Source organism: Micrasema longulum, unplaced genomic scaffold (genome assembly GCF_059751315.1).
Source record: "Micrasema longulum isolate JH-2025_06_02 unplaced genomic scaffold, ASM5975131v1 h1tg001292l, whole genome shotgun sequence".
In the NCBI taxonomy this organism is placed as follows: Eukaryota; Metazoa; Arthropoda; class Insecta; order Trichoptera; family Brachycentridae; genus Micrasema; species Micrasema longulum.
The window spans coordinates 47,686-74,160 of NW_028278479.1; the positions used below are offsets into that span (position 1 = coordinate 47,686).

Genomic DNA, 26,475 nt, shown 5'->3' on the forward strand with positions numbered 1-26,475 from the left:
TAAATAAACAAAAGAAAAACTGTCAGTCACAACTTCTGAAAGTCGGAAAATTCTGAATGAAATTGCTGAAATTACTTTGAAATAGAATAATACAACTCTTTATGATGGATTCAACTCAAATAGTTCGTCATTCTAATGGAATACATTTATCTGAATCTAGAAGGTCGTCGACAAACAGGGGTAAATAACATTTAATAATTTATTTAGGATGTAATTTTTGCGTTTATTACTTACATTTGCGAGAACAAGTTAGCTAAAATAGCTAAAATATTTCAGTGGTTTTTTAATAATACATAATATTATTCTTGTAATAATTTTACGCTATTCCCCATTACTAGTGTAATTATTTTACGTTATTTAATGTTATAAGTGTAGTCATTCCATATTATTCAATCAGTGTAATAATTTCATTGACATATTTATACATAGACGCGCTCTATAGAGTAAAATATTTTAAATAGTGCCACGAAAACGTACCCATCATTACTAAGTTTGTTTATTTATCCAGGGCTGCATTCAATGAACATGCATATGCTACTAAAAATAAGAAGATACTCGTTTTTGATATTTGAATTTTGACGTAAGGAATCAACATTTGTATTTTATGGATCCCAATCAGATTCTTTCCTTAAATTCCTTATAACTTCGACCCATTTATTTATTTTCATTGGATTTTGGGATATGCAAAATTATGTTTTTGAAACGTATTCCTATCGGAAACTAAGAGCTTTGCAATTGTGCCGCCAGTCGTAGTTTGACGTTTACAAAAAATAATATTTACTTTTAAATATTAATTGTTTTAAGCTTTGTTAATCACTTGTGATATTTACCAATGAAAAGATACGCAAATGTTGGTAAATATTTCTATTTAACCACTTACCGACTTTTTACGATCTCTTCCTCAGGACACTCACCACACCAACACGCAAATACTAAAATACATTCTCGGCTTTACCATCACCGAAGTACTTATACAAAGTATTTACGAAAAAATACATAAATTACTTGCGGAGTTAAAGGAGATGCAAACACCACCATGTCTGAACATGGACTAAAACTAAGTTAATAATATTCAGCGATATGTTTATAGGAGTGAAGGTAAGGAAAGGGTGGGGCTAAGAGGTTCAACATTACACGATTGGTTATTTTTAAATAAAAAAGCGGGCTGTATTGAAAAGATATTTGATTATTTATTAGGGGAATATTATTTTTTAATGCTTTTTGACATTAAAAGTAGACATCGAAAGTCAGTAAGTGGTTAAATACAAATGTTTACCAACATTAATCAAAATGTTTGACCACAAAGTTAATGCTTTGAACACAAAGAAAAGATACGGAATCCTTTTTACAGTGTTTATCCGAAAGGTTTTTACACGCTTTCATGACACAAGCAGGCATTTTGGTTTCGATTCTAAAGCTAGGGTTTCCGCTGTCCTAGCGGTGCCCGTATCTTAACGGCCGTAGTGAACGGTGATTCGGTGGACTGCCGTTTTGACGGTGACTAGAGAGTGGTTTCCTAGGAAAACAGTGTTAAACGGTGTTGATAACACCGTTTTCCTGGGAAACCACTCTCTTGTCACCGTTACGACGGCTGTCCACCGCATCACCGTTCACTACAGCCGTTAAGATACAGGCACCGCTGTCTTAGGAAACCCTAGCTTAAGCGCCCGGATGGTCGAAGAACGACTAAATACGCGTGGGGCACGACAGCGTTCGGGCATGAGTTAAGCAATTGGTTATGTTTTTAGAATCAACATTATTGCCTCCCATGGAAAGTCACAATTGGCTGATGCACCTTCACTACGCGAGGAAGGAAACAGAAAAAGCGAGGAGTTTGATACACCGGGAATTGGAAAAAAGCGGAGGTCATAACGAATTTGCACATTATTTGTTGGCAAGTAATTTAATAATTACACTAACTTACTTACTAGATAACTTTAAGAATTTCAAAGCTGTTTCCTAAAAGATAACATTCTAGTGAATTATTAGTGTTACGTTTGCGAGGTATGTATTTTAGACATATTATACGAATGAATAATTGTAGCCAAGTTACGTAAAAGACCTTGCAAATTTAGCTTATTATCATTTTATGTACAATATATTTATTTATGTCCACATTGTAGTCGAGTCGGCATTGCTTTAAAATTTATTTTACCCATTACGTAAACGTAAATACAGACTGTGAATCGGAAAAAATAACGTTTCATATTTACCTTATGACTGATATATGTACAAACATATACAGAGCACAAAGCAAAAACGGGCTTATAAAAAAAAGAATTTTCCAGGAGAAAAAAACAATCAAAATGCAATCCGTATTATTGTAATAAAAATACGCATTTAGTTTTATTTCACTTTTATCTATAATTTTTACCAGTGACTGGGTTTCGCTTCCGTGACCGACATCGTCAGACTGGTGTATTAACTTAGAAATATGTTTAGTCTCCCATCAGTCTTACGATTTTGATCACGACGAAAGCCGGTCACTGGTAAAAATTATAAATAAAAGTGGAATAAAACTATACACGTATTTTCATTATTGTGTCAGTAGCAAAACTCTATTTATTCAACTCTGTATTCATGGGATCCTGGGTACATAAATGAAAAAATCATAAAATATGTTTATATTAATCACAGAAAAAAATATCTAAAATGTCGAGTTTCACTATAAAAAAGGTGGAGTCTCAAAATTCTATTTTATATAAAGGTGTAAAGAAATATTATGATATGGGAAAAAATATTTACAAAGAAAAAAAAAGAAATATGTGTATAACAACTTATAGATGAAATATTTGTACATTGTTATTATTAGAGTACACACATAAGAATATGTTTATGTGTGCCCTATTTCAAACAAAAACAAACAAACAAACCATCACGCCGTTTCTCCGTAGGGGTAGGCAGAGAGGATAGAACGCCATAGCACTCTATCTTGGCATACAGACCTCGCTTCCTCTACATTTATACATCTTCTCGTGCACGCACACCGATTATTCCTACTTTTGACATGTCCATCTTCAAGTATTTGATGGACTTGATCGTGCCATGTCTTTCTCGGTCTTCCTCGTTTTCTGCATCCATCAACATTCGCATCGTAGATCCTTTTAGCCGTTCTTTCTTCTTTCTTTCTTTTCTTTCTTTAGCCCTATTTCAAGGTTGAAAATAAATAAAAATAGTTTAAAAAATTCACTTGAACAGAAAAAAACGAGTCCACTGTAACAATCGTCAGACTTTTCACTGTTTTTTGTATATTTTGCCAGTCAGTGTGTACAGACAAATATGTCTTCTTTTGTGCAGAATCCGTAATCAGTAAGCGAATTGCTGTATTAATGGGTGAATTCTGACTTGGATTCGTACGGATTCTGGGGGGCGATTACAGTAAGAAGTTAACAGAGCTACCTTTAATTGTGTGTTAAATAAAAATGAATTTTATGTTTATATTCAGAATTTATAAAAAAATATACTCTTTTTCAATATGATAGGTTAATAGGAAGTTAATTTAAATTTTTATACAAATGTCAACATTGTTGCACAAAAAATTAGATTATGCTTTATAGAAAATTGAATATAACTCAGTTAACTTCTCATTTTAATCGGGGCTTTGGGCTTATGCATTGTTATAAATAGGAAGTTAACAGAGTTATCTTAAATTGCCTGTAAAATTACATCGAATTTTTCGTATGGAAATTTTTATACTTGCGTAAAAATTTTTAACATTTTCGCCAGTAACTTGCAATTGATTATGTGAATAAAATAATTTTTTTATGAATATTATTTTTTTGTAGAGAAAATTTGATTTTTCTATACAGACAGCTATTGAAGATACCTTTGTTAGCTTTACTTTGTAATACGGGCCCTGGCATATTTATTGAGAACATATAAATTGATATCTTCAGTATATTTAAATTATAATATCGGTGGAAAGATGGCTAAGTATGATATGTCACTTTTTATAAATTTTGAAGGCGAGCAATTTTAAAGTTTACAAGCCTAATTCTTGTGTCAGTAGATGCATTGCACATTTGTTTCTTTAGGATTTTTTTTACATAGCGTGTTTACAAAAAATCCTAAAAAAATGTATTTCCAAACTTTCCTGACATATCATATTTTGCTATCTAGAACAAAGACGGCAAAACAAGATATGTTTGACATATCATATTTAACCATCTTTTAACAGACATGACATACCATCTTTAGAAATAGTGTAATGGTTGACAAAACAAAATATTTTTAGCATATAATATTTTGCCATCTAAAACAAAGACGGCAAAACAAGATGCTTTTGATATATTATAAATTATCCATCAGTACTCCATTTTTAAATGTGGTATGTCATTGCTATTTCATGTTTGTTATTAAAAGAAATCTCAAATTGCCATCTTTGGAAATAGAAAAATAGACATAATATAAAGTGATACGGCTAATAATACATAATTTTTATAAATATTTTCTGATCCCATTAAACGAAAACAAACAATATTTTGCCAGATTGTAGATCTAATCGAGACGAATCAGTTGATGCATATAACTCAATATGCCTAAAAAGTCACATATCATACTTAGCCATTTTCCCACTAATATATGCTTCCAGAAACCAACTCACAAAAAATGTTTTCTACGAAAAATATGACGACGAGATTCAAGTGTTGTAACCCAGTATCCTTGCTAGAAATAATGATGGATAGGTATAATAATGAACCATACAGTGGTTGATCTTATTTTTAGAAACGCTGACATATTTACACATGTTAAATTTATTTTTTTATATTAATTGAAAAACGTTTTTACATTACATAGCATACGAATATTAAAATAAAACAGAGTAAAAAAGAAAATAAATCCCACATAGGCATAGCCTGTGCGTGATGTTATCAGTTTTACGTTACAGCACGTACTCAATAAAAAATACACAGTTTAAATATTTTAATATAAGAAGCAAAAAATAAATCTAAAAGGACAAATGAAAAATCAAAAGTTCCCAAAAAACAGTATCTCTAAGAAATTCTTGTAATCTTTATATGTATAATTCTTCTGTGCGTGTGTTGTCACTGAACTCCTAAACGGCTTAACCGATTTGCGTGCGGTTTTCAGCGAAACGTAGATCTTTGCAATGTTGATCTTTTCAATCTAATCTGAAAAAAAAAGTTAGGAGCATAAATATTTTTTTCATTGACCACCTACCCGGGTTGCATTCGACGAGAATGTATATACAGGGATAGATATAGATAAAACAGAAGGATGTTGTTTTTTGTGTTTAAAATGTTTGTTTTTGAATGTTAACAAACAACATTTGCTTTTTATGGATCCCAATCAGATTCTTTCCTTAAGTTCCTTATAATTTCTAGATTTTTAGTAATACTAAAATAATATTAACCGACATTTTATACATTTTTGATAATTGCATTCACCGCACCGCTGTTGGTGAGAAGAGCAGAGTTTGACATTTGCAAAAAGAATTCCATGTTTGAAAATGAATTATTTTGTGTTTTGGAATTCAACCATAAACAAGTACCTAAATACCTACTTAAATTCAATATTTTAATAAAAATAATTTTTAGTTTTGGATTTTATTCATAAAAATGTACCTACGAATCAATGAAAAGTCTTTTTCAATCAGGTATTTAAAAAAAAAAATATTTTGGTTTAGAATTAAATGTCAAGCTCGCGTCAATACCCGGCTGGTGGTTAAGGAATAACTAAATTTGCGTTGGACATGAGTTGAGTGTCATAATCTTCTAAGATCTCTAGGGCTCAGGGTTAAACATGGTCTGACCTTTCTTCATTAACACGTGTTACCGTATTTTCTCCCTTGGTTATGGCACTAGAGCAGTGATTTTTGCACGGTTTTGATTTGAGCACGACGATGACTCTTAGCCAATCACATGAGGAGATAAAATGAAAAACTTACCCTTATTAGCAGGCAAGCCAACGTTCGGGCATGACACCGTCTGTCGGGTCAGCTAGTTCATTTATAAAGACTAGTATCTAGAGACGGTGGACGATATCTAGTGTGGGTTATATAATATATTTTTTCACTTTAGTAAAACTTATATGAACGGCATTTGAGTAGTAAAATGTTATTGTAGTAATATTAATATTCTTGGTAATTTCTGAGTTAATCGATATTGTGATATCGTCATGTGAGCTATATTTAGAAGGTTCTGTATGCATTATATACCTCGGTAGATAGAAGATAATGATTTATTTTTGTTATTTTATTATAAGTACTATTGTCTTTTTGTATTTTTACCGAATTCGGTAAAATACAAAAAACATTTTAAAAAAAAACGGTTATTTGTAACCCAACTTAGTCGAGGCGAAGAAGTATTAGCAAATGGTTCCTTTTTATTATTGTAGTGGAATATCATCAACACCTCATCTTTTCTCACAGGTATATTTCCATTTCTTGTCCATATGAACTAATTACCCTATGGTTTTGTGGCTTTGGCGAGCCAGAGCAGTTGTTTATTTGCTGGAGATAGTTTATCATTTATGTTTATTTTTTTCTTAGATTTACTGTATTTTAAGTTCTTAGCAGTTATATATCCTTTGTTTTTTTTTTGTTGAAGAATTTTTCCATTAGTAGAGTCAAAGAAGTAAATTTGGTGGTATTATTTTTTTAGATGGGTTTACACAGTATTCGACGTCATTATTTTTTATTATATCTCCACAATTTGATTTTATTAATAATCAGAAACAGAACTTATCAGAACTTTGGTATTTCCTTATTTTTTCAGTTGGATTCCTTGCATTTCAACAGAGGTATTAGGAGCGTGTTGTTCAATCTGATTAAAACGAAATTTTATATATTTGTTTTCTTTTTGTATTTCCTTTAACTCGACAATTTAAAAAAAAATAATCCAATGATTTGTTGAAAGGTTTCTATGTGTTTTTTTGTCCCGTCTCGTCTGACGTTATCAATTTTATTTTTTATTTCTTCATGTCCGTGCGTAATCCTTTTTATTTTCATTTGTAGCATTGTTATCAAATTTGAAATGTCCACGATAGTTTGATATGTAGTTAATGGCAGTGGTGTGAGTTCTGTTTTTTATTTCTTTTTTAGAAGCTATTTAATTAACAGTTTAATCAATGCAATTAAAAAGTAATAAGTTAATATAAAGTATTTGTGCTTGAGTTCAAAAAATTAACATCTACAGACTGCTTTTAAAAACTTTCTTAAATTTCGATTTTTCACATACTACCTACATCGAAACTGTATATGTTGTATTTGCGAATTGATAATTTAGACAGTTAAAACAAGATTATAAACTCCGAAAAGACATTATGAAATATCTCACTGTGATTGTTCTTCATTTGCACACGACGCACAACATTTAGAGTTTTTGTTTTAATCACTAAAATAATACATAAGTTAACTTTTTATATATGTTATGTGTGAATGTTTCGGGGCTAAAAAAATTGCTAGACCGTTTTGAAATTTTGTCGCGGCAGCGCTGCGGTCGGTATCCCGCGCATGCGCACTGCGTACCTATATCTGTTGACAAGCCACAGACGCCATTGCGGCATCAGTCGATTGTGTTTACATTTGTTTTTGCGTATTTAAAATGCCTGATAGATAATCCCGCCAACTGTGAAATACGCGCAGTTGAACGTTTTTTTAGTGCTAAGGCGTGAAAGCAGTTGAAATTCATCATCAAATTTGTGAACTGTATGGACGAAAACACTATGAGAGATGGAATAATACCCAAATGGGTTAAAGCTTTTATTTTATTTATTATATTGACATTTTGTACAAAATGTTATTTGTACATTGGTGAGCTTATTGCCAAATAGCAATTTCTTCTAACCAACCATTAAAATAATAGTTTTATTTTTATAATTCAAGTTACAAAACAAATTCAATAGAAAATGAAAATTAAAAAGCCAAAGATATATAAAAATAGAAATAAATGTATTTGTTTATAAATTACCTCAAATAAATACTATTACTCAATGGTAAAAAGGAAAAAAAAGAAAAAGGAAAGGAGGAGAGATTAAGGAAGAGAAAGGAGATGTTTCTTCAGACGTGATTTAAACAGAGATAATGTAGTAACATCTTTGATGGTGGTGGGAGATGATTCCACAGTCGAGCCGCATGGGCACTATATGAGTTAGAGAAGAAAGAAGAATTGTGGATTTTGAGAATTAGAACAAAGAGGTAAACCATGAACTTATCAGCGTTGAAATTTTTCACGCAGGTATATAGGAGCGTCAGGACTATGAAGTAAATTGAACAGAAGTGAGAAGGAGTGATAGTTTCACCGCTATCTAATTTTGAGCCATTTCAGTTGCCTTAGGGGCGCTGTACTCCAACACGTCTTGCAGCTACGTAGCGCATAGACGGTTGAGGTTCTAGTTCCCGTTCTTAATTACGATAAAATTTAACGACAGATAAGAGAACGAATGATCATGACGAGGAACGAAGTGGGCGAACCTAAGTGATCACTGACGATTTGGTGCATCTGGCGGAAAACTTCCATCACGACGGAATACAAAAGCTTATAGTTCGATATTACAAGTGACTATTTGGTGATTGGTGGTAATTATGTGGAAAAGAATATAAAACTATGGTCTTTCCTGTAAAAATTAAATTGTTGCTAAAAGTTTACTTGTTTTTTTTAAATATCAAAACAATACTTACTTAAAAACCACGCCTCGTATATTATGAGGTTCCTGAAGTATGAAGAGTGAATGAAGAAATGTGTCAATTATGATAATATTTTGTATGGTAAATAAATAAAACACTCGTATAGGACTCTCGTTATATTTCACTGCACAAAAAATCCACCTGGATAAAAAATTGAATCTATGATTAAAATTTCACGAAAAATACTTAATTTTTTTATGTTGGAAAACAGAGCTCGAAAAAAGAAACGCTCAAAGGAATGAACTTAATATTAATTAGAAAATGTCAAGAATCTTTTTTATAATCTATAATTTGTGATTATTGGAGATAGCTTCATTGACAACGTACCGTTTTAACGAAGTATTTTTCTTTCACCAGGGAACCATTTTTTTTGAAGAGGGAAATTTGAACGAAGCTATTGAAGAGTTCCGATCATGCAATCGTCTGTGCCCAACGAATATTGATTACATCAAAGAAGTCGCCAAGTGTTTGTAAGTCTTTTTAGAATTATTGATAATATAATATCCTTGATTCCATTTGGCCAATAAATAGATTTTTTATTTTTTTATTACTAATAAATTTCATAAAAAGTACATGTTTTTGTAAAATTCTAAACATATCTACTTTTAATAATCTAGTAAATGTTATCACTGTAACTCTCCAAAAAAAGAGACTAACTCCTGTGCTTGGAGAGTGACTTACACTGTTTTAGTTGTTTATTTATAGGAGTTTATATAATTTTAAATACGTGGGAAAGAAAAACGTGTTTTTACGTGTGTTCAAAAAATTTCTTTAGATTAACTTTAAATTTATTTATTGATATATAAATAAATAATTTAAATAGTTTTTAGTTCATTGGGAATATTATTATGATTTTTTACACCTTTGAAGACAAAGCTATTTTGGCCATGACTTGTATGGAATTTAGAAATTTTAATATTATGTTGGTATCTGAGTGACTTATTCATCTCAAATTCTTTTATTTTTTCTTCTTTATAAATTTGTATAATAGAATTTGACTGCATTACAGTAAAAATACGTATTTAGTATTAAAACATTCAAAACCTGAACTTTGTGGTCAAACATTTTACTAAATGGTATTTAATATTTGTATGTAACTACTTAACGACTTTTCTACGTCTACCGGTTTCGAGACGTACCCGTTTCTTCGTCTGGACACCGATTAAAGCAACCTGCAAAACCTCCTATACACCTTCACCGATATATTACATTCACCAACTATGGTGAATATAATTATAATTATAATTCTTACCTACATCTACTACCTGCATCGAATAATTTATTGTTAGTTGTGATTTTTTTACAATTAAATTGAAATGTTCATGGAAGCAGAGAGAGAGGGAGGAAAGTAGAGTAGCTTTACAATGTCTTCTCCTTTTTATGAACTTTTTAAGTAATATTTTTATTTTGACTTTTTTAGAGTTAAATTATTTTTCCCCTCTCCTCCTGCATTCATTAGTGTGAAATCTGTAATTGGTCTTACTTTTTTAAATTGTTCTTTTGTACCTTGTTTTATATAAAGACTGTATGATTTCATTAATAAATAAATAAATGAATAAATAAATAAAAATAAAACGAGAAAATGACAATAGAGACAAATAAACCATGGACTGAAATTATACAATAAACTACCTGACAAAACTAAACCAAGACTCAGACAACCTTTACAAAAGATGTTAAAAATATTATTATTAACAGTAGAATATGAATTTTAAAAGTAAAAATATTTTGTTAAATATTTATCAATGAAATTTAAATTTAAAAAAAAAAAAAATAACATAACTAGGTTTAATTTATCTTGGTGATAAATTTTACTTTTATCAGTGACAATTTGACCTTTCCGAGTCAAAGTACATAAAGTGCCTTTGAGTTAGGTTTTGTATTAACCGTTAAATAATCAATTACCCCAAGTGAAAGGGAGACACATTTCCTCTAGATGACACTATTATCTGTTGAAAGTGGAAATTCGTTATGTGTCACTTTGCGTGAATGGATTATTTAAAAAACAGTACAGGGAATTTCGTAAATCAAACATAGAAAAAGAGGTTCTCAGAAAATTAGTTTTTTTTTATCAATGAATGATGAGCTCATTGCAGGTTACGTGAGCCAACTGACTAAATCGTCAAATTTATACACTCGGTGAGCTTTTTTTTGCTTATTTATTTTTACTAAACTATTTTGAGATTTTTTATTTACATGTGTGTTTTGTAGAAAGTTATTGATTTATTATTCCATGTCCTCCCTAGTCGGAGCATATGGTGTCCACAAACATCCTTCAGGCATTTCTGTCGGCTGCCAGCTCCTGTAAATCCTCCCAAGTCGGGTTTGCGTCCCGTAGTTCAGACACGAACTGCCGACGAACAGTCAGAAGTGGACGTCCAGAACGTCGAGAACCTGATGCCTTGTAAAGTAGGCAAGCGAGGTTAAGGCTGTCAGGAGGCATCTGCAGCACACGGCCAAGCCAACCGAATCGGGTTGTGGTCCTGTGGCAAGTGTCTCGGACCCACGGACCAAAGGTCCGTGGTTCGAATCTCTATCTACCACAATTCGATTCCATTTTATAATAATGAGTTATTTACAACTCGTTGAAAATGGCCCTCAAAATAAAATATTTGGGTAAATCATAAGAACGCAAATATTTATTTTTCAAAAAAAAAAAAACCGTATCGCCTCCGCTCGATGACAGTTTTCACCGGAGTTTTCTACGTCCGTTCTCTTATTATTTCATTCCACACAAAGGTCAAACCACCACCCATACAAGATTATTCTGAGACACCTATTCTCAAAACTCAGAATTTTGCTGTTTTGGGCCCTAGTGAGGCGCTACGATTCTCATCCGTAGAGGAGAACAGGTGTTATGCAGGCGTTGTATAGGCGGCATTTGGTTTTCACCGAGTAAATAACCGATCTTCAGACAGCTTTCATACTGTTGAATGTGGCGCCTGCTATTCCTAGCCGCACTCCCAGTTCTTTTTGAAAGCTGCCATTTTCCGTAACATAAACTCCCAGGTATTTGAAACTCTCGACCCTTTCGATGATTTGGTTTGACAGAGTCAGGGCATTTTGGGCATCAAAGCACGCAGTACATGGACTTTTGCAATATCGATCTTTAAACCCATGCATGCGGAGTACCTATCAATGCTATTTTGTAGAAAGAGAACCAGTAAAAAGTAGGTTTTTGAATTAAACTGATTACAGAAATATAATATAAGCAATGAGTTTACTTCGCCTTTAAAATGTCAGTTAGTTCATTTCACCTGCAATAGGCTCGATCGTTAGTGGCCACTTTTCAGCTGTATAGTATAACATACACCATTCTACCTATTTTTTAACTTCTACAGATTATATTTTTTTCACCACAACAGGCCAGGAGGCCCAATTACAGTGGTGATTTACAGGGCAGAAAACTTAGGCTTGAGAAATTATTTTTTAGCGTTCTCATCGGGAATCGAACCCGGAACCTTCCTTGTATGAGTCAAGATGGAAGAGATGGAAGAATGGTGAATTTTATACAGTGTGTAAATGAGACCAATTACACCAGTCAATGTCAGATCATAAGTACTATAAATGTCTAGACTTCTATCTCTGCTGTGATGTACCTATATCAATTTTGTTAAACTCCTTAGGGGATGGAATATAAAGTGATTGTCTACAAACGTTTGAACATACTTAAATTTTCGTTAATTCACACTTCTTGCTACAGCGCAATGTACTGCGCTAAAAAATATTTGTCCATTTTTGTGTATGATATTTATAGCGTAAAAAATCTTCTTCGTCAAAGAAAAACTTGTAAAATGTATTCGGCAGGCATGGTATTTCTCAATGAGGAATACAATATTATTATACAAACAATGGCATTTGCAAGTTAAATTGTCACGACTGCCATTCATTTTATATTGGAAAACATGAAGACGATTTCAAACAAGACTTAAAGAACATATGAGATGTTTTAAAAACAGTAATTTTTCGGAGTTTGCAGAACACATTCTAACAAATAATCACTCATTTAACTTTGAAGATAGTATTAAAATATTACACATAAAGAAAAAAGGAAGTACACGTAATAACTTAGAGATATTAGAAATTATAAAAGCTGTGAATAACAGTTTAAATATTATGAATAATCAAATACATTAAAGCAATAGTAATATTTTGAATATGCTCCCTCTCCCTAAATGCACACATAAACCGCCAGTTTCTACCGCTTCTTTAAAATTTATGAAATAAATTAAAAAAAATATGTATATTATGTTAGATTGTAACCATCCCCGAAGAAAGCATAATGTTTTTGCCGAAACTAGTAAAAAATAAAGTGGTACATAAAAAATAAACAATGTTATTTAATTTTGATATATTAAAAGCCTATAGTTAAAACTTCAGATATTATCACATTTTTATCATTGCGACCTCACTGGTAATGAAACCACTTTGCGAGAAATCACTGTTCTCGCCATTGCTCTGTAGTAGTAATAATTGTTTTTTTATTGTTTTACATATGTTTGAATAATAAATCAAACGGTTTATTTGTTTAAGGTTCAAACAAAAACGCTATAAGCTGGCTTTGGAAGCTCTCATGGAAGCTGAGCATCTCTCAAAGAAATTAGACTGGGAAATACATTACTGGATAGGTAAGGAGATAAAGTTGTAAAATGTACTAGACTGTCACTGACGTGTAATAAATTGTATTGTGAAATACATTACTGAATAGGTAAGGAGATAAAATTTTAAAGTGCACTAGACTGTCACTGACTTGTGATAAATTGGCTGTGGCTGGGGTATCAATGCGGTCTATTTTTTTGTCAAATAGTTGCGAACAAGCCGCAAGGCGTGAGTGGGCGTCCACCATTTTCGCTCTAATAATGTTCGCATAACACTAAGAATAGTCCAGAAGGAGCGTAGAATCATATTTGAATACATCAGACAGTGTCCGAAAAACACCCCACTTTGCCCTAATTTCGCCGCGCGCATGCGTAAAGTCACCGCGTAATGTTGCCAGATCGCGAAAAATATAATCATAACATAAATGTAAGATAATCATATTGAAAAAATAAGCAATTAGTTAATTTCTTTAAAATTTTATTGTACATGCGGGAACATTGATTGACTCAACAGCGTAGATAAGTAAAGGGTCATATAATTAGAGTAATTTAATTAATGAACTTTGAATCGGGTTGTGGCCCCGTGGCTAGTGTTGCGGACTCACGGATCAAAGGTCCGAGGTTCGAACACCACTCTACCCCAACTTGATTTCCATTTTCTAATAGTGAGTTATTTACAACTCGTTGAAAATGGCCACCAAAAATGAAATATTTGGTTAGATTATAAGAACGCTAATATTTCTTTTTTATTTATAAAAAAAAAAATATTTTACATAAAACGGATATTTTCTTATGTCATGTTAAATAACATTTGATGTTTTAATGGTAATGTCGGTCGAATGCTCACCACGGCGTTGTTTAATCCGAGAGGCCAAATTTTCGTTAGTTCACTCATTGATGAGCAACACTAACAGAATGTTCATTTTGTTTTCTTTGACAATCTGACAGACGGATAAATAATTCAATTTCGAAGTAATGCATTTGCTACTTACACATGAAATGTGATCCCATCCTGTTTCTTTTTGATCCCAGCAGCATTTCTACACTAAAATGACACAACACGGCACAGTTAAATTCAAATCGGGAGTTGCGTACTGAGCGACGCGACGTCTACAAATAAACTAATGGGTCGAAACGTAAAACTACTCGTTTAAGAGCAGTTTAGTCGCATTCTGTTTGATGCGCGTATGCGTTTTCTGGACTATTCCTAATTTTATTAACGTTCGTAATTAATTCGATATTTCTTTCGTAATTATGATATCAATGCTTTCTTTGGTAATAATTTTAGGTTCTGCATATCTATTTAAAATGCTAATCCAAGTGTTTATGGCAAACTTGGTGTAAAAGACCCGCTCTTAAATAGCTTAAGTACAAAATTTCCAATACATAAAAGTTTTTACATTTACTTGTAGCGATCGACATTAAAAACAAACTTGAATTTTATTACAGAAGTGAATTATATCAATGGATGAGGTATTTTATTCTTACGAAATGCCTTTACTTTGATATGTCTATCCCGAAAAAATCTTTAAGAAAATAAATAGCTCTAGGCGCGTCCTATCCCCCAATCAATCGTTCACAAGACGAATCCTCTTTTCCATAAATCCAAGGACAAAAAAGAAAGCAATATTAACGGGTATAATTTGTTTTAATGTATCTAATCTACATTTTAAATTTACTCTAATACCCATTCAGTTTTTTTTCTTTTAAAATAGTGATGGTTTGAATCCGTTCCTGTTTTTTGGGCCACGATTACAAACGCTGTCTACATCGGTACATATCGAGCTGGTATAAAGTAGAGTAGATATTTATGCACGAAAATGTATGAAAAATTAGAGTATCTTAACATATTAAAATATCACAATAAATATCACAATGAAATACCACATTGTAAAACGAGGCTAGCACAGAGACATGCATATTAATTTTAAAAACCCAATTTTTTTAAATTCTTTTTTTTACTGATAATATTTCATTGATCCCAAACTTAAAAAAATTTCCTTCTTTTAAAAAACACGCACTATCCAGGATTTAAACTAAATATATAAACTCTTTTTTTCTATGATATATTTTGTTCCCATTTAAGGAATATTTCAACGTTTTATTTTATTTTTTATTTCCTTTTTTAATGACTATAAAATAAGTACCTTCTAATCTTCTACAAAATATTTTCTTTTCTGTTTCTTATATTACAAAAATATTATACCTGTCTATTTATTATAGGAGCAAAAATTCATAAAAATTTCTTGTATACCCACGAGCAGGCCATGCCTTTGTGGGATTTTTTGTTTCCTATTTTTACTGTTCATATACATTTCATTGCCATGTTATTATCCTTTATTTTTTTAATACTCTGTTTTACCTCTTATGTATATGGTAAAAAAAAAACAAAAAAATATGATAATAAATTAAAAAATAATAAATATTACAACAAAGATGAAGAACTCTTTAGAGAAGGGAATATAGAAGTCTAGGCATCCACAGGGCTTATGACCTGCCATTGGCTGGTTTATGTAGTCACTTTACACACTGTGTAACATTCACAATTCTGCCCATATTTGAACATCTATATTCCTTCGATTCTTGACATTTCTGTTGACATTTTTAAAGTTAAAGAGCCCTAACCTTTATTGTTGCGGGTATTTCATCTACGTACTAGGCCACGCCTGAAAATATTTTTCAATTTTTGTATTTCTTATTGGACCAGGGCTGGTATTCCGAGCCCGATTATAGCGCGGTATAGCGCGTTTTTACGTAACAAATACGCGTTATAGCGTGCTGTAAACGCGTTCGGAACACCAGCCCGTAGCTCAATCACAAATAACTATCGATGTGCCAATTAGCGACGTGATAACAATTTCTCACCGTGTTTGTTTATCGTATTCGCGATCACAACGGAATATCCGTGAACACCTAATATTGATTGTAAAAATATTTACGTTTCGCGATGCATAATCCTGCTGCGCAATCACATATTTAAATTTCACCGGTTTAAATAGGGAAAATATTTCGAAATAGCTATTTTTCTTTATTTATTTATTATTTATCATGCTATTTATTGCATTTAGCTAGCGGTTAGCAAGTCAAATGTCAAAATAAAAACAGCCGCCATAGCAAATGTAATTTTTTTTGTATTAGATTACTATTTTGCAAATGCAATATATTGTATTATTTTTTTTTGTAAACGCCGATTTTTCACCAGTGAACTGTATTTGTTTACGAGGAAAACAAAAAACAAACCAACACGAGCGTTGACTTAGAGATTACACACGCGTTGACTTATGGCTGCGATAACTTAAACATGTAAGTTATTGTTCATTGTGATCGCTCAAATGCTTAGCATGCTTTTAAGCACGTCGATAGTTCGATAGACGTGTGATTGAGCTACAGGTGGATTTATCAACAAACAAAAATTGAAAAGTATTTTCAGGTGTTGCCTATATGCAGGTGAAATAATTCAATCATATGAATCTCACCCGCAACAAGCATAAGGCGGTTCGATTTCATAACAAATATTGAAGTCCGAGGACGGACGCAGCAGCCTCCGATAACGAGCGTTTTAAGGATGCGGCGGTGGTCTTGGCTCAAACAGGTGCTGCGCGTGCCTCAGGAGAACCTACAGCCAAGTTGCCAAGTTGTTTCTTCAGACCTACGGGTTCCCCCGCCCTGGACCCGGAAGGCCGTCGATGACGATCTTCGGAGGCGTCTGGAGATGTCCACATGCTCCACCCAGGAGCGGGTGTGGAAAAAGAAAAGAAGCAAGACGATAGTCTACTAACAAATAAAAAGAAAAAAAAAACTACCTCATCGATCCATTGCGTTTTGTTTTTGTAAAATTATTTTTCATAAGTCTATTACATAAACAACAAAATACTCTAAGGTGTACTGATACAATCATTTGATACAAACACACACATACTTTAAGTGATTGGCCATAGTGGCGAGCGTTTTGCGGCGCAGCGCGGGCGCGGCGAACACAGACATGTGGTAACAAGTGTAGGGTGCAAAGTGTTATTAACAGTTATATTTAATGTTGTTTTGTAATATATCAAATCCATAACTTGTGAAAATCTGATTTTGCATTTTGCATTGTATTGTTTTACTTATTTAACTGTTAAACAATACGTTTTTACTAGTATAACCTTAGTAACCAATATAACTATTAATCTTCATATCAAATTTATCAATAAGTCTTCTGGTAAATATTAATTTTACCAAGATAATCTTCATTTTTCACTTTTCTATTTTCATTCGATTATTGTGAAAATTCAGTATTATTTATCTGAATGCAATATAAAATCAATAATTTGTATTAATTCAAAACGAACGCTTTCTTGGAGTAACTTAAAAATAGTTTCGAAGCTGAGAAATTTGATTACATTATCAGTTACATAATTTGGAAAATATATTCTGATCTTATTATATATTTTTGTATGGCGCTCAGTTCAATATTAGGGAAATATGCCCCGCACACAAAACGCAATATCCCCCCCAATAACAAGATGAAAGATATCGCTCTGCGGCTTATTTTGAAAGGTTCATTCAGTGCCACTGATCCCATCACTTTTTTGCTGTCATGTTACTTTGAGTTATCTTAAGACAGTCAAAGAAGCGGACAGCTTAGGCTTAACAGATCTTTTCTAGAAAAAACTTCACAGATGTCCCCCCAAATGATAGTAAATAAAGCGTTGATCCTTTATATTAGATCGAAAAGTTCGCTGCCACAGTTTTTTTTTTCTTGAATCACCGTGCAACGTTATTATAAAAAGTAACAAATTATTTTTGTTATCGAAACTAAAATAGACGAATGTTTTTATAACTACATGTCGTCATACGCATCTATCTTTATCTTTATTCTTCTGTACGTGTGATGTCACCGAACTCCCCCTAAACGGCTGAATCGATTTACGTGCGGTTTTCAGCGAAATGTAGATCTTTGCGCTGCGCGTGTTCGTAGACATTATTTTTTTTAATCGAATCTGTAAAAAAAAGTTAGTAGCATAAATCTTTTTTTCATCGATCTACCAGGGTTGCATTCGACGAGAATGCATATACAAAAACATATGAAAGGATGCTGTTTTTTTTGTGTTTAAATAAAGTTTGTTTTTGAATGTTTACAAACAACATTTGATTTTTACAAATCCCAATCAGATTCTTTACTTACATTCCTTATATTTCTTCCCATTTATTTCTTATTACTGGATTTTGGTTATTACTAACATTAGATACATTTTTAAAAATCGCATTCATAATAGAGTGCACCCCTGTTTATTATATATTTTTTTCTTGCGCGTGTCATTTTTGAGATTTTTTTCTCAGTTTTGAGTGTTGGTGGTCGCCAGGAATATCAGGCACTAGGTGTATGATACGCCTTCATTCCTTCCGATCCTGGACTGTTATTCTGAACGGAATTGCGCGCGAAGAGATTATATCTGTTAGCGCGTATTCAGTACGTAAATACGCGTTAAAAATGCATTTTCTACGCGCGCTTTTGCGTTCAGAATACCACCCATGGGGTGCTATTCTGAACCACTCTCGCGGCACGAGAAAACAGTTTTTGTATTTTGTATGTAAATATACAAGATAATGCGGCCATGGGAGCGTTTGGAATACCAACCCTGGGCCCCGATTACACAGAGGTATTTTCGACTGTCTATAAAGAAAAATCGACTTTTGTGTACGAAAAATTGTATATTTGCATGAACATTTAAAGTATCTTCATCGGAAACCTATTATTGAATATGTTTAAAAGGAAAAAATATATGCATAATCTGCTTTTCATACAGAAAACTTTACTTTGTAGGTAAAATTAAAGATCATCGTTAACTTCCTATTATTATCGGGGCTCTGGGCGAGGTCGAGCACACGGTTCAATTTACCTTTCTTGCAACCTCCCCGGAAAATGATAAAATCGTTTTTCTGCATGTCGTGGAGAACCTTCTGTGTATGGCCGTTTTCTTCATTTTTTCTTAGTGTGTAAATTATCAGAACTCAAATATTTATTTTTCAAAAACGCAATGATCTTAACGTGCTTAGAGTTTCGTTGAAAATCCTGTAAAATGTGATGGGTTCCATAGCCGAGTGTCTGACCGCCCTGGGAAACCGCGAGGGGGCGATCCCGTGGGCGCGCAGGGCGGCCTGCGGGGGCGGGGGCGGAGCCGCCCAGCTGGGGGCTCTGCTAGCCGCCCAAGGGGACCTACAGGGCGCAGTGGACGCCTACACCGTGGCCCTCAGGTGAGACAGACTATCAGTAGTGTCCGATGGGTGCAAAATGTGGCTTGTTTATTTATAGTGAATACTTTTTACGTACCAATGATCTATGGTATTTTTACACAAAAAAATCATTTTTGTTTAACACGATTGTGTATTTACGAAATGATATTTCTTTATTATATGGTACAAGTGCCTTTAACTATATAACATGTATTATTTATTTATTTTATTTTATTTTATTTTATTTGGGATTTTTACAGGTATTACATAAATAAAATAAGTAGAAAAATCTTAAAAATGCTAAAGCCAATTAAAAAAATCCACTGTAAATATAATGACACATAATATATAAGAAAAGAAGTTTAGTAATTGTATTTGTGTGACGTTTGTATTCATGTGTATGTGAATGTGTGTATGCGTGAATGAATGAGGGAGAGGATACATGTGCGTGTGGGAATGAATGAGGGAGAGGATGCGTGTGTGTGAGTGCGTAAGTATAAAAAAATAATTGTTTAAAACTTGTAATTGTATTAAAAATGGTACAATAAAGAGCTATATGGTACAAGTGCCTTTAACTATATTACATTTAACAGTAAAACGGCATATAACATTTAACAATAAAAAATATTACAAAATAATATGTTTTTGTCATTTGTGTGTGAAAGCAGAGGCAGTCCGGAGAACGTGGAGTTGCTCACGTCGTTGGGGATCTTGCACGTGCGCGCTGGGCAGCAGCAGATGGCGGTGGAGAGGCTGGGCTCCGCCCTCGCTCTGGGCCCCCCTCAGGCCGGGGCCCTGCTGCCCATGGCGGCCATCATGCAGGTCGGCATCGGAAATGATAAACCATTCATTTAAATGTCATTCGGTTATTAAATTCCAACCCTTGAGCTTGCTGAAAATTGCGATGGGGAGGGGCAAACATAAATAAAACCATCGCTTGTTTGCGAAAACAACGTATTATCTAAAAAAAAATATAACATTTTACAGGAAGCTTCTTTAAAACATTGAAATATAATAAAAGTTTTTTTTTTTAAAAATAATAATAATAATACAACTTTGTTTAATACTTTTTTTTCTCTACCGACCGACCGGTTGAAATAATGAAATCATTTTCTTCCAGAATTATGAGTGAATGCCTTTGACATACAATATTTCTTAATATTAACTATAAATATGTAAAACTGTCATAGTTGGATGGTCTGAATTTTCAAAATCACATTTTGTTTTTGTTTTAATATAATGTATTTACTATTTTATTTGTCACTAAACCGTTGTGCTTAAATTTTTTACTTCGTTCAATAGTCTATTAAAAAAAAAAAAAAAGAAAATGATCTTGTTCATTTCTTTAATTATTTGTTGTTTTTTTTGTATTTATTAGTTTTAATAAATATAATAAAAAAAAGCGTTTTGAAAAAAGGGTCCTTCATTCATTCATGAATAGAGAAATATCACATACTACGAATAGCGATAAAAATATATAAAATGGATTTAGAATAATTAATTGTATTTTCAAAATCAATATGGATATTGTGGAGAAATGATTTCATAAATAACTTTAATTTTTTTTTTTTTTTAATACGTCACTAGAAAAACATGACATGCTTGGCCTTGATAGTCGTGACGTCAAGATTCGTGACAATGTTCCAAACAAATTTAAATGGTCTGGAACAAATAAACATGAATTGTGACGTATTGGGGGCGTGGTCAATACAATGGCTGTTTTTGCGGGAATTCAAAATTACAAATTTAAAAATATTTTTTATGCCACTTATAATTAGCATTTTTTTTTTTACTGGACCTTATTTCATGGAACTTTATTAATTTAAATCTTAACTAGAAAAAACTTCTCAAATAACCTCCCAAATGATAGTAAATAAAACGTTGATCCTTTAAATTAGATCGAAAAGTTCACTGCCATAGTTTTTTTTTTATTGAATCATCGTGCAACGTTATAAAAAGTAACAAATTAGTTTTGTTATCGAAACTAAAATAGACCAATGTTTTTATAACTTCATGTCGTCATACACATCTATCTTGATCTTTATATTTGTAATTCTTCTGTACGTGTGATGTCACTGAACTCCTCCTAAACGGCTTAACTGATTTACGTGCGATTTTCAGCGAAATGTAGATCTTAGCGCTGCGCGTGTTTGTATATATTAAACTTTTCTATCGAATCTGTAAAAAAAATGTTAGAAGCATAAATCATTTTTTCATTGACCTACCGGGGTTACATTCGACGTAATATTTCATAGACTTTTATTAATTTAAAAATGTAAAAAAGTGATATTTCCCTATTATGAGTAAATACTTTTGACTAAATGCAGTATTTCTTAACGTTAACTATAAATATGTTGAACTGTCACAGTTGGATTGTCTGAATTTTTAAGATCAAATTATATTTATGTTTCAATATGATGTACCTATTTCATAAAAAAAGTGTTTTAAAAAATGAGTCCTCCATTCTGTTGAAATATTTACAAAAAATGTATTTACTTATGTGTATTTTGTTGAACACGTTAGAGCCACCGTGATTTTGATGTCGCCCTCTCGAGGTACAAGATCGCCGCTCAGCAGACTCCCGACAGTCCTGCCTTGTGGAACAATATCGGAATGTGCTTCTTTGGGAAACAGAAGTATGTCGCCGTAAGTAGATACATTTTTTATTTCAATTATATATAATAAACTCAGACTAATAATGCGTGCACTTATAGAGAAGCTCTATCACTATGTTTCATAGAACGCAAGCGATGCTGGTTTGTTGGTTAGCTACCAATTGGTGGCCATTTTGTTTTATTTGACAACATAAACATGACGATTCGATCGGATGCTTTTGTAGCTGTGCTTGGCTTTGTTTGTAAATAACTGGGATATTCACGTTATATAAAATAAAAATCGACTATGGTGAATTGCAGTGTGTTTGGTTGCAGCAGTAGGAGCGTCAAAGGTGTTAAAGGAGTCAGTTTTCACACGTAATTGATTTCGAATATTTTCCCACGATTTACATTAATTTTTGGTATTTATTGTCCCGACTTTCCTTATATCACCATATTTAATTCAGATACTATTTTTTCTCAATTTAGGAGAAAAAAATGTGAATTAAAGTATGTTTACTGTTGATAATGACAGTTGATTACGGGCAGTGTGTCGGGGCCGAACTAGGAATCCATATAAAGTTTGAGTTTTTATCAAATAGAGGTCGATTCAAATTTTACTCGAAAATAGCAATGTTAACCTTGAAATCGCATCTAAAATGACGTGTCCAAATTTCAGAACGTATGACTCGCCGTTTCGGAGATGTGACGGACAAACAAACAAACTCAACACAGGACTTCTGTTCCATGGAGTTGGGATTTATGTCTCAATAAATGTAACATTAGCATATTGTGAATAAAATGAATTAATAAATAAAAAAATAAACACACACATGTGTTTTCAGTTTTATAAAACAAATATAGGCAAATTATTAAAAAATAAATTTGAATAACCCTGCAATAATAACTACGCAGGTACATATTAAAAAATATTTACAATGCAAATTAATATCCATTTAGCAATTCTTGACCTGAGTACGGCGTATTGTTTTGCTGAGAACTGTAGCTAACTTAATACCCAATAGTCATATAATGGTTTTTCTACGTTTGGGCTCCTCTATAGCTTGGCGCATTATTACTCTGAGATAATAAACGTTTCAATTTTGAAAACCTGCCATTGCCTAGTTTAAGTAAGTGGGTACTTTATTTATAGTTGGATAATTTATATGGCGTAGTTTTTGTGAACATCACCTCAAGGGCGCTAATAAATAAGTATCCCTGCACGTCTTGCAGCTACAGAGTGCATGAACGATTGAGATTCTAGTTCCTCCTTTCTAATTATTATATATTTCAATATAAACATATAGGAACTAGGTTACAGCATGTCTTGCAGCTACAAAGCGCATGGACCGCATTAGCATAATCCGTTTTAAAGACTTAATGTCTTTCTTCGGATTCACTCATACAAGCACGATTTTTTTTTTCATTACGAATTGATTATATTTCATCCTTTACTAACCAAATTCAGTAAGGAAAAGCGCGAACAAATATTTACATTTACAACTTTCAATGTCCCTTTAACTGTCGCTCTAAAACCCCCCCCCCTCATCGTCTACAAGGTATGGACAAGGGGAAGAATAAATAAAATAAGTATAAATCCTTCACCCATTTCAAACCCCTTTATGTTGACAGTGATAGGAAACGTTAGTTACTACTCTCTGGAGCACCAGAACGCCTCCAGGTGGCACCCAAGGCCTGTCACCGGCAGCGCACCCAAAAGCAGTAGACTTACCCAAAGACTACTGGTTGAAAACCAACTTTTGCCACCACTCATACCTACTCAAACTGTAATTATTGAAGGATTTTTCCTTATTAAGCGAAAGCAATAAAGACGACGTATATTCCGTGCCCAGGGAAGTCCTCAGCAAAAGATGTCCACTGACAGGGGCACCCGCAATCAAAAACCTCAAGCCCCAGACACGTCCGGTGATTCCTGTTTAGTAAAGGATTAATTACCCCCACCTTCCCATAGATCGGGACAAAGACGGCACAGACACGAGTTCCGCACCTCGACCAGCAAGGATCTATGCGTTATCTACAGGCGCAGTAGGCCCGGGGGTTATCTCGGTCGAGATCGAGGGGCCCCCAAGAGGTCCCGCCTTTGAATCCACCCCTCCACAAATGCAGAAAATGCCCTCAAGTTGCTCCTATTTGCCATTAGATTGGTACACCAAACAGGTCTCGGCACATTGCTCAGACTACAAACCATCATGTCCCCTCTCCGCGTCCAGAAGTGGGCAGTCACACATAATATGGGACGCTGTTTGACGGAGCACACGCTGCACAATGCACTAGACCCAATCAAAACTTTTGCGCTAAACTCTCCGTGTCCTGATAGCATATGAACTATGTTGTGGTTCAATCAACTTGTACCTAACTTCAGTCTCATCGAGATGTCCGAGAAAAATTAGTATTTACATTTACATTTTTACATTTTTTTTTTGCACCACAACAGGCCAGGAGGCCTAATTACAGTGGTGAATTACATCACAGAGCACCCAGGCTTGAGAAAAATCACATTTTAATTTTTGTGTTCTCACCGGGAATCGAACCCGGAACCTTCCGTGCGTGAATCAAGCGTCTTGACCACTACACCACGGAGGCCGCCGTAGCCGAGTATGTCCACCTTCCCGCGATCGCTGCGTCCCATCTACTCTGCCAGACCTCCATCGTCCTCCTCTTGATTCGTTAAATCAACAGATTGGAAAATTGATGAAAAATGGACGTTCAAACATGGACAAAATGGTCAATGTTAAACAGTGTGTAAAGTGGCCATTTAAACTAGCCAATAACAGGTCACAAGCCCTGTTAATACCTAGATTTCCATATTCCCTTCTCAAAAACGTTTTCCCTCTCTGTTGCAACAAATTCAGTTGTAAAAATATCTTATTCAACATTTCATCTTTTGATGTGTGTACTTTATGTCTTTCTGCCATATTTATTTTAATGCGTTTTGTTTATGTATGTACATGTATTTTATCACTTGTGTGTAAAAGCTCTATGGACGCGGTTATGAATAAATGAATAAAAAAAAAATAGAGGATCAAACCGTAGGCGTAGGTAGGTCGCCTACTGCATACAACCAAAGACAAATATTTTAAGGCCGTTGTGATAAGCAACTCTTACATTTTGATAGAAACAACACAATATATATTTTTGGAAATATTTTAGCTATAAACGTAAATAGGTTTTCATGGAAACAGAGGGAGACGAGAGAAGTGTAGGGAGTTTCACTATTTTCCTAAATTATAATCGGCACTGTACCACGTCATCTTCCTTTCATATATTATTTATTTTTAACATATTTTTTTAGGATTATTTCATTGCATTTTTTTCCTCTATTGCCTTTGTATCCATCCTTGTCAGACTACACCGGCTCGGAAACGAGTATGGAGAAATCGATATGTTTCGTTTTCCATTGTCAGTTTTTAAATTTAAAATTCTTACGGCGATAAAATCAAAACAACTTATTTATTCGAATGCTGTAAAAAATGCGAAAGAGAAAATAGATTTTGGTACTAGAATGCGGACTTTCATGATGCTATTATGATCAATGCTTTCAACGTTTATATTTTCAAAACGCCATTAAATTTGTTCTATTGGGAAGGATTATCACAGATCACAACAGATTAAGTGGAAATTATTGAGTTGATTTCCTCGAAATTCCTCGATTTTCCTCGAAACCGAACATGTAATTACTTTGGTACCAGGGTACGTATTCTGATGGGAATTAAAAATTTATCTTCAATTTTATCCACAAAGTAAAATTAAGTTTTCCGTATGAAAAATAGAATATGTTTACAATTTTTTTTCTAAACATGTTCAATTACCGGATTCCGACAAAGATACTTTGAATTTTCCTACAAATATACACATTTTTATACATAAATATCGATATTAGTTTATACCGTCTTAGTATATACCGATGAAGATAGCCGTTCATAATCGCGGCCCAGGAGTTCTTAGAAGAACCCTCCTAAGCGCTTATTATCCTAATAGTGCTCTTAGAGAAATACAATTTAGAAATACGATTTTCACAGAAAACTATAAATGTTTTCTGACAAAATATTTCGCGAGGAAATTTCGGCTTTTAAAGGGCGTTTAAAAAATATTTATGTTACTTTTTTATATTTATGATATTATCTTTATTTTTTACTCATATCCAAACAAATTTATAGTTTGGATATGAATATTTCGTTTCAGGTTCTCTCTGTCCAGTAATAAAAATATGTACGTTGTATTCAAAAGAAATAAATCTAATGTATCATATTTATTTATTTACATTTTTTTAAATATACAGGATGCTCACTAAAACTTGTCACATCTGAAATCACGATGATCAGTATGAGCAAAAAGACAGATTGGCACATCAAAGTATTTTTTTTAGAAGGAAAAAAATTTAAAAAAGATAATTTCAAAAAAG

The 26,475-nt window shown here is 33.1% G+C and overlaps 1 protein-coding gene across 2 annotated transcripts in view; it reads left to right on the plus strand.

The window, feature by feature from the left end:
- Window positions 1-18: 18 nt before the first annotated feature.
- Window positions 19-26,475, plus strand: part of BBS4 (Bardet-Biedl syndrome 4) — a 46,904-nt gene continuing 20,447 nt past the window's right edge. Inside the window, exons 1-7 of one of the 2 annotated variants that reach the window (XM_088234825.1) lie at window positions 19-180; window positions 1,749-1,894; window positions 9,005-9,117; window positions 13,181-13,275; window positions 19,323-19,479; window positions 20,124-20,280; window positions 21,982-22,104. In XM_088234825.1, the coding sequence (XP_088090951.1) occupies window positions 102-180; window positions 1,749-1,894; window positions 9,005-9,117; window positions 13,181-13,275; window positions 19,323-19,479; window positions 20,124-20,280; window positions 21,982-22,104 (870 nt within the window). In that variant the 5' untranslated portion in view covers window positions 19-101. The remainder of the gene's footprint in view (window positions 181-1,748; window positions 1,895-9,004; window positions 9,118-13,180; window positions 13,276-19,322; window positions 19,480-20,123; window positions 20,281-21,981; window positions 22,105-26,475) is intronic. The other variant, XM_088234826.1, reaches the window with a different exon arrangement.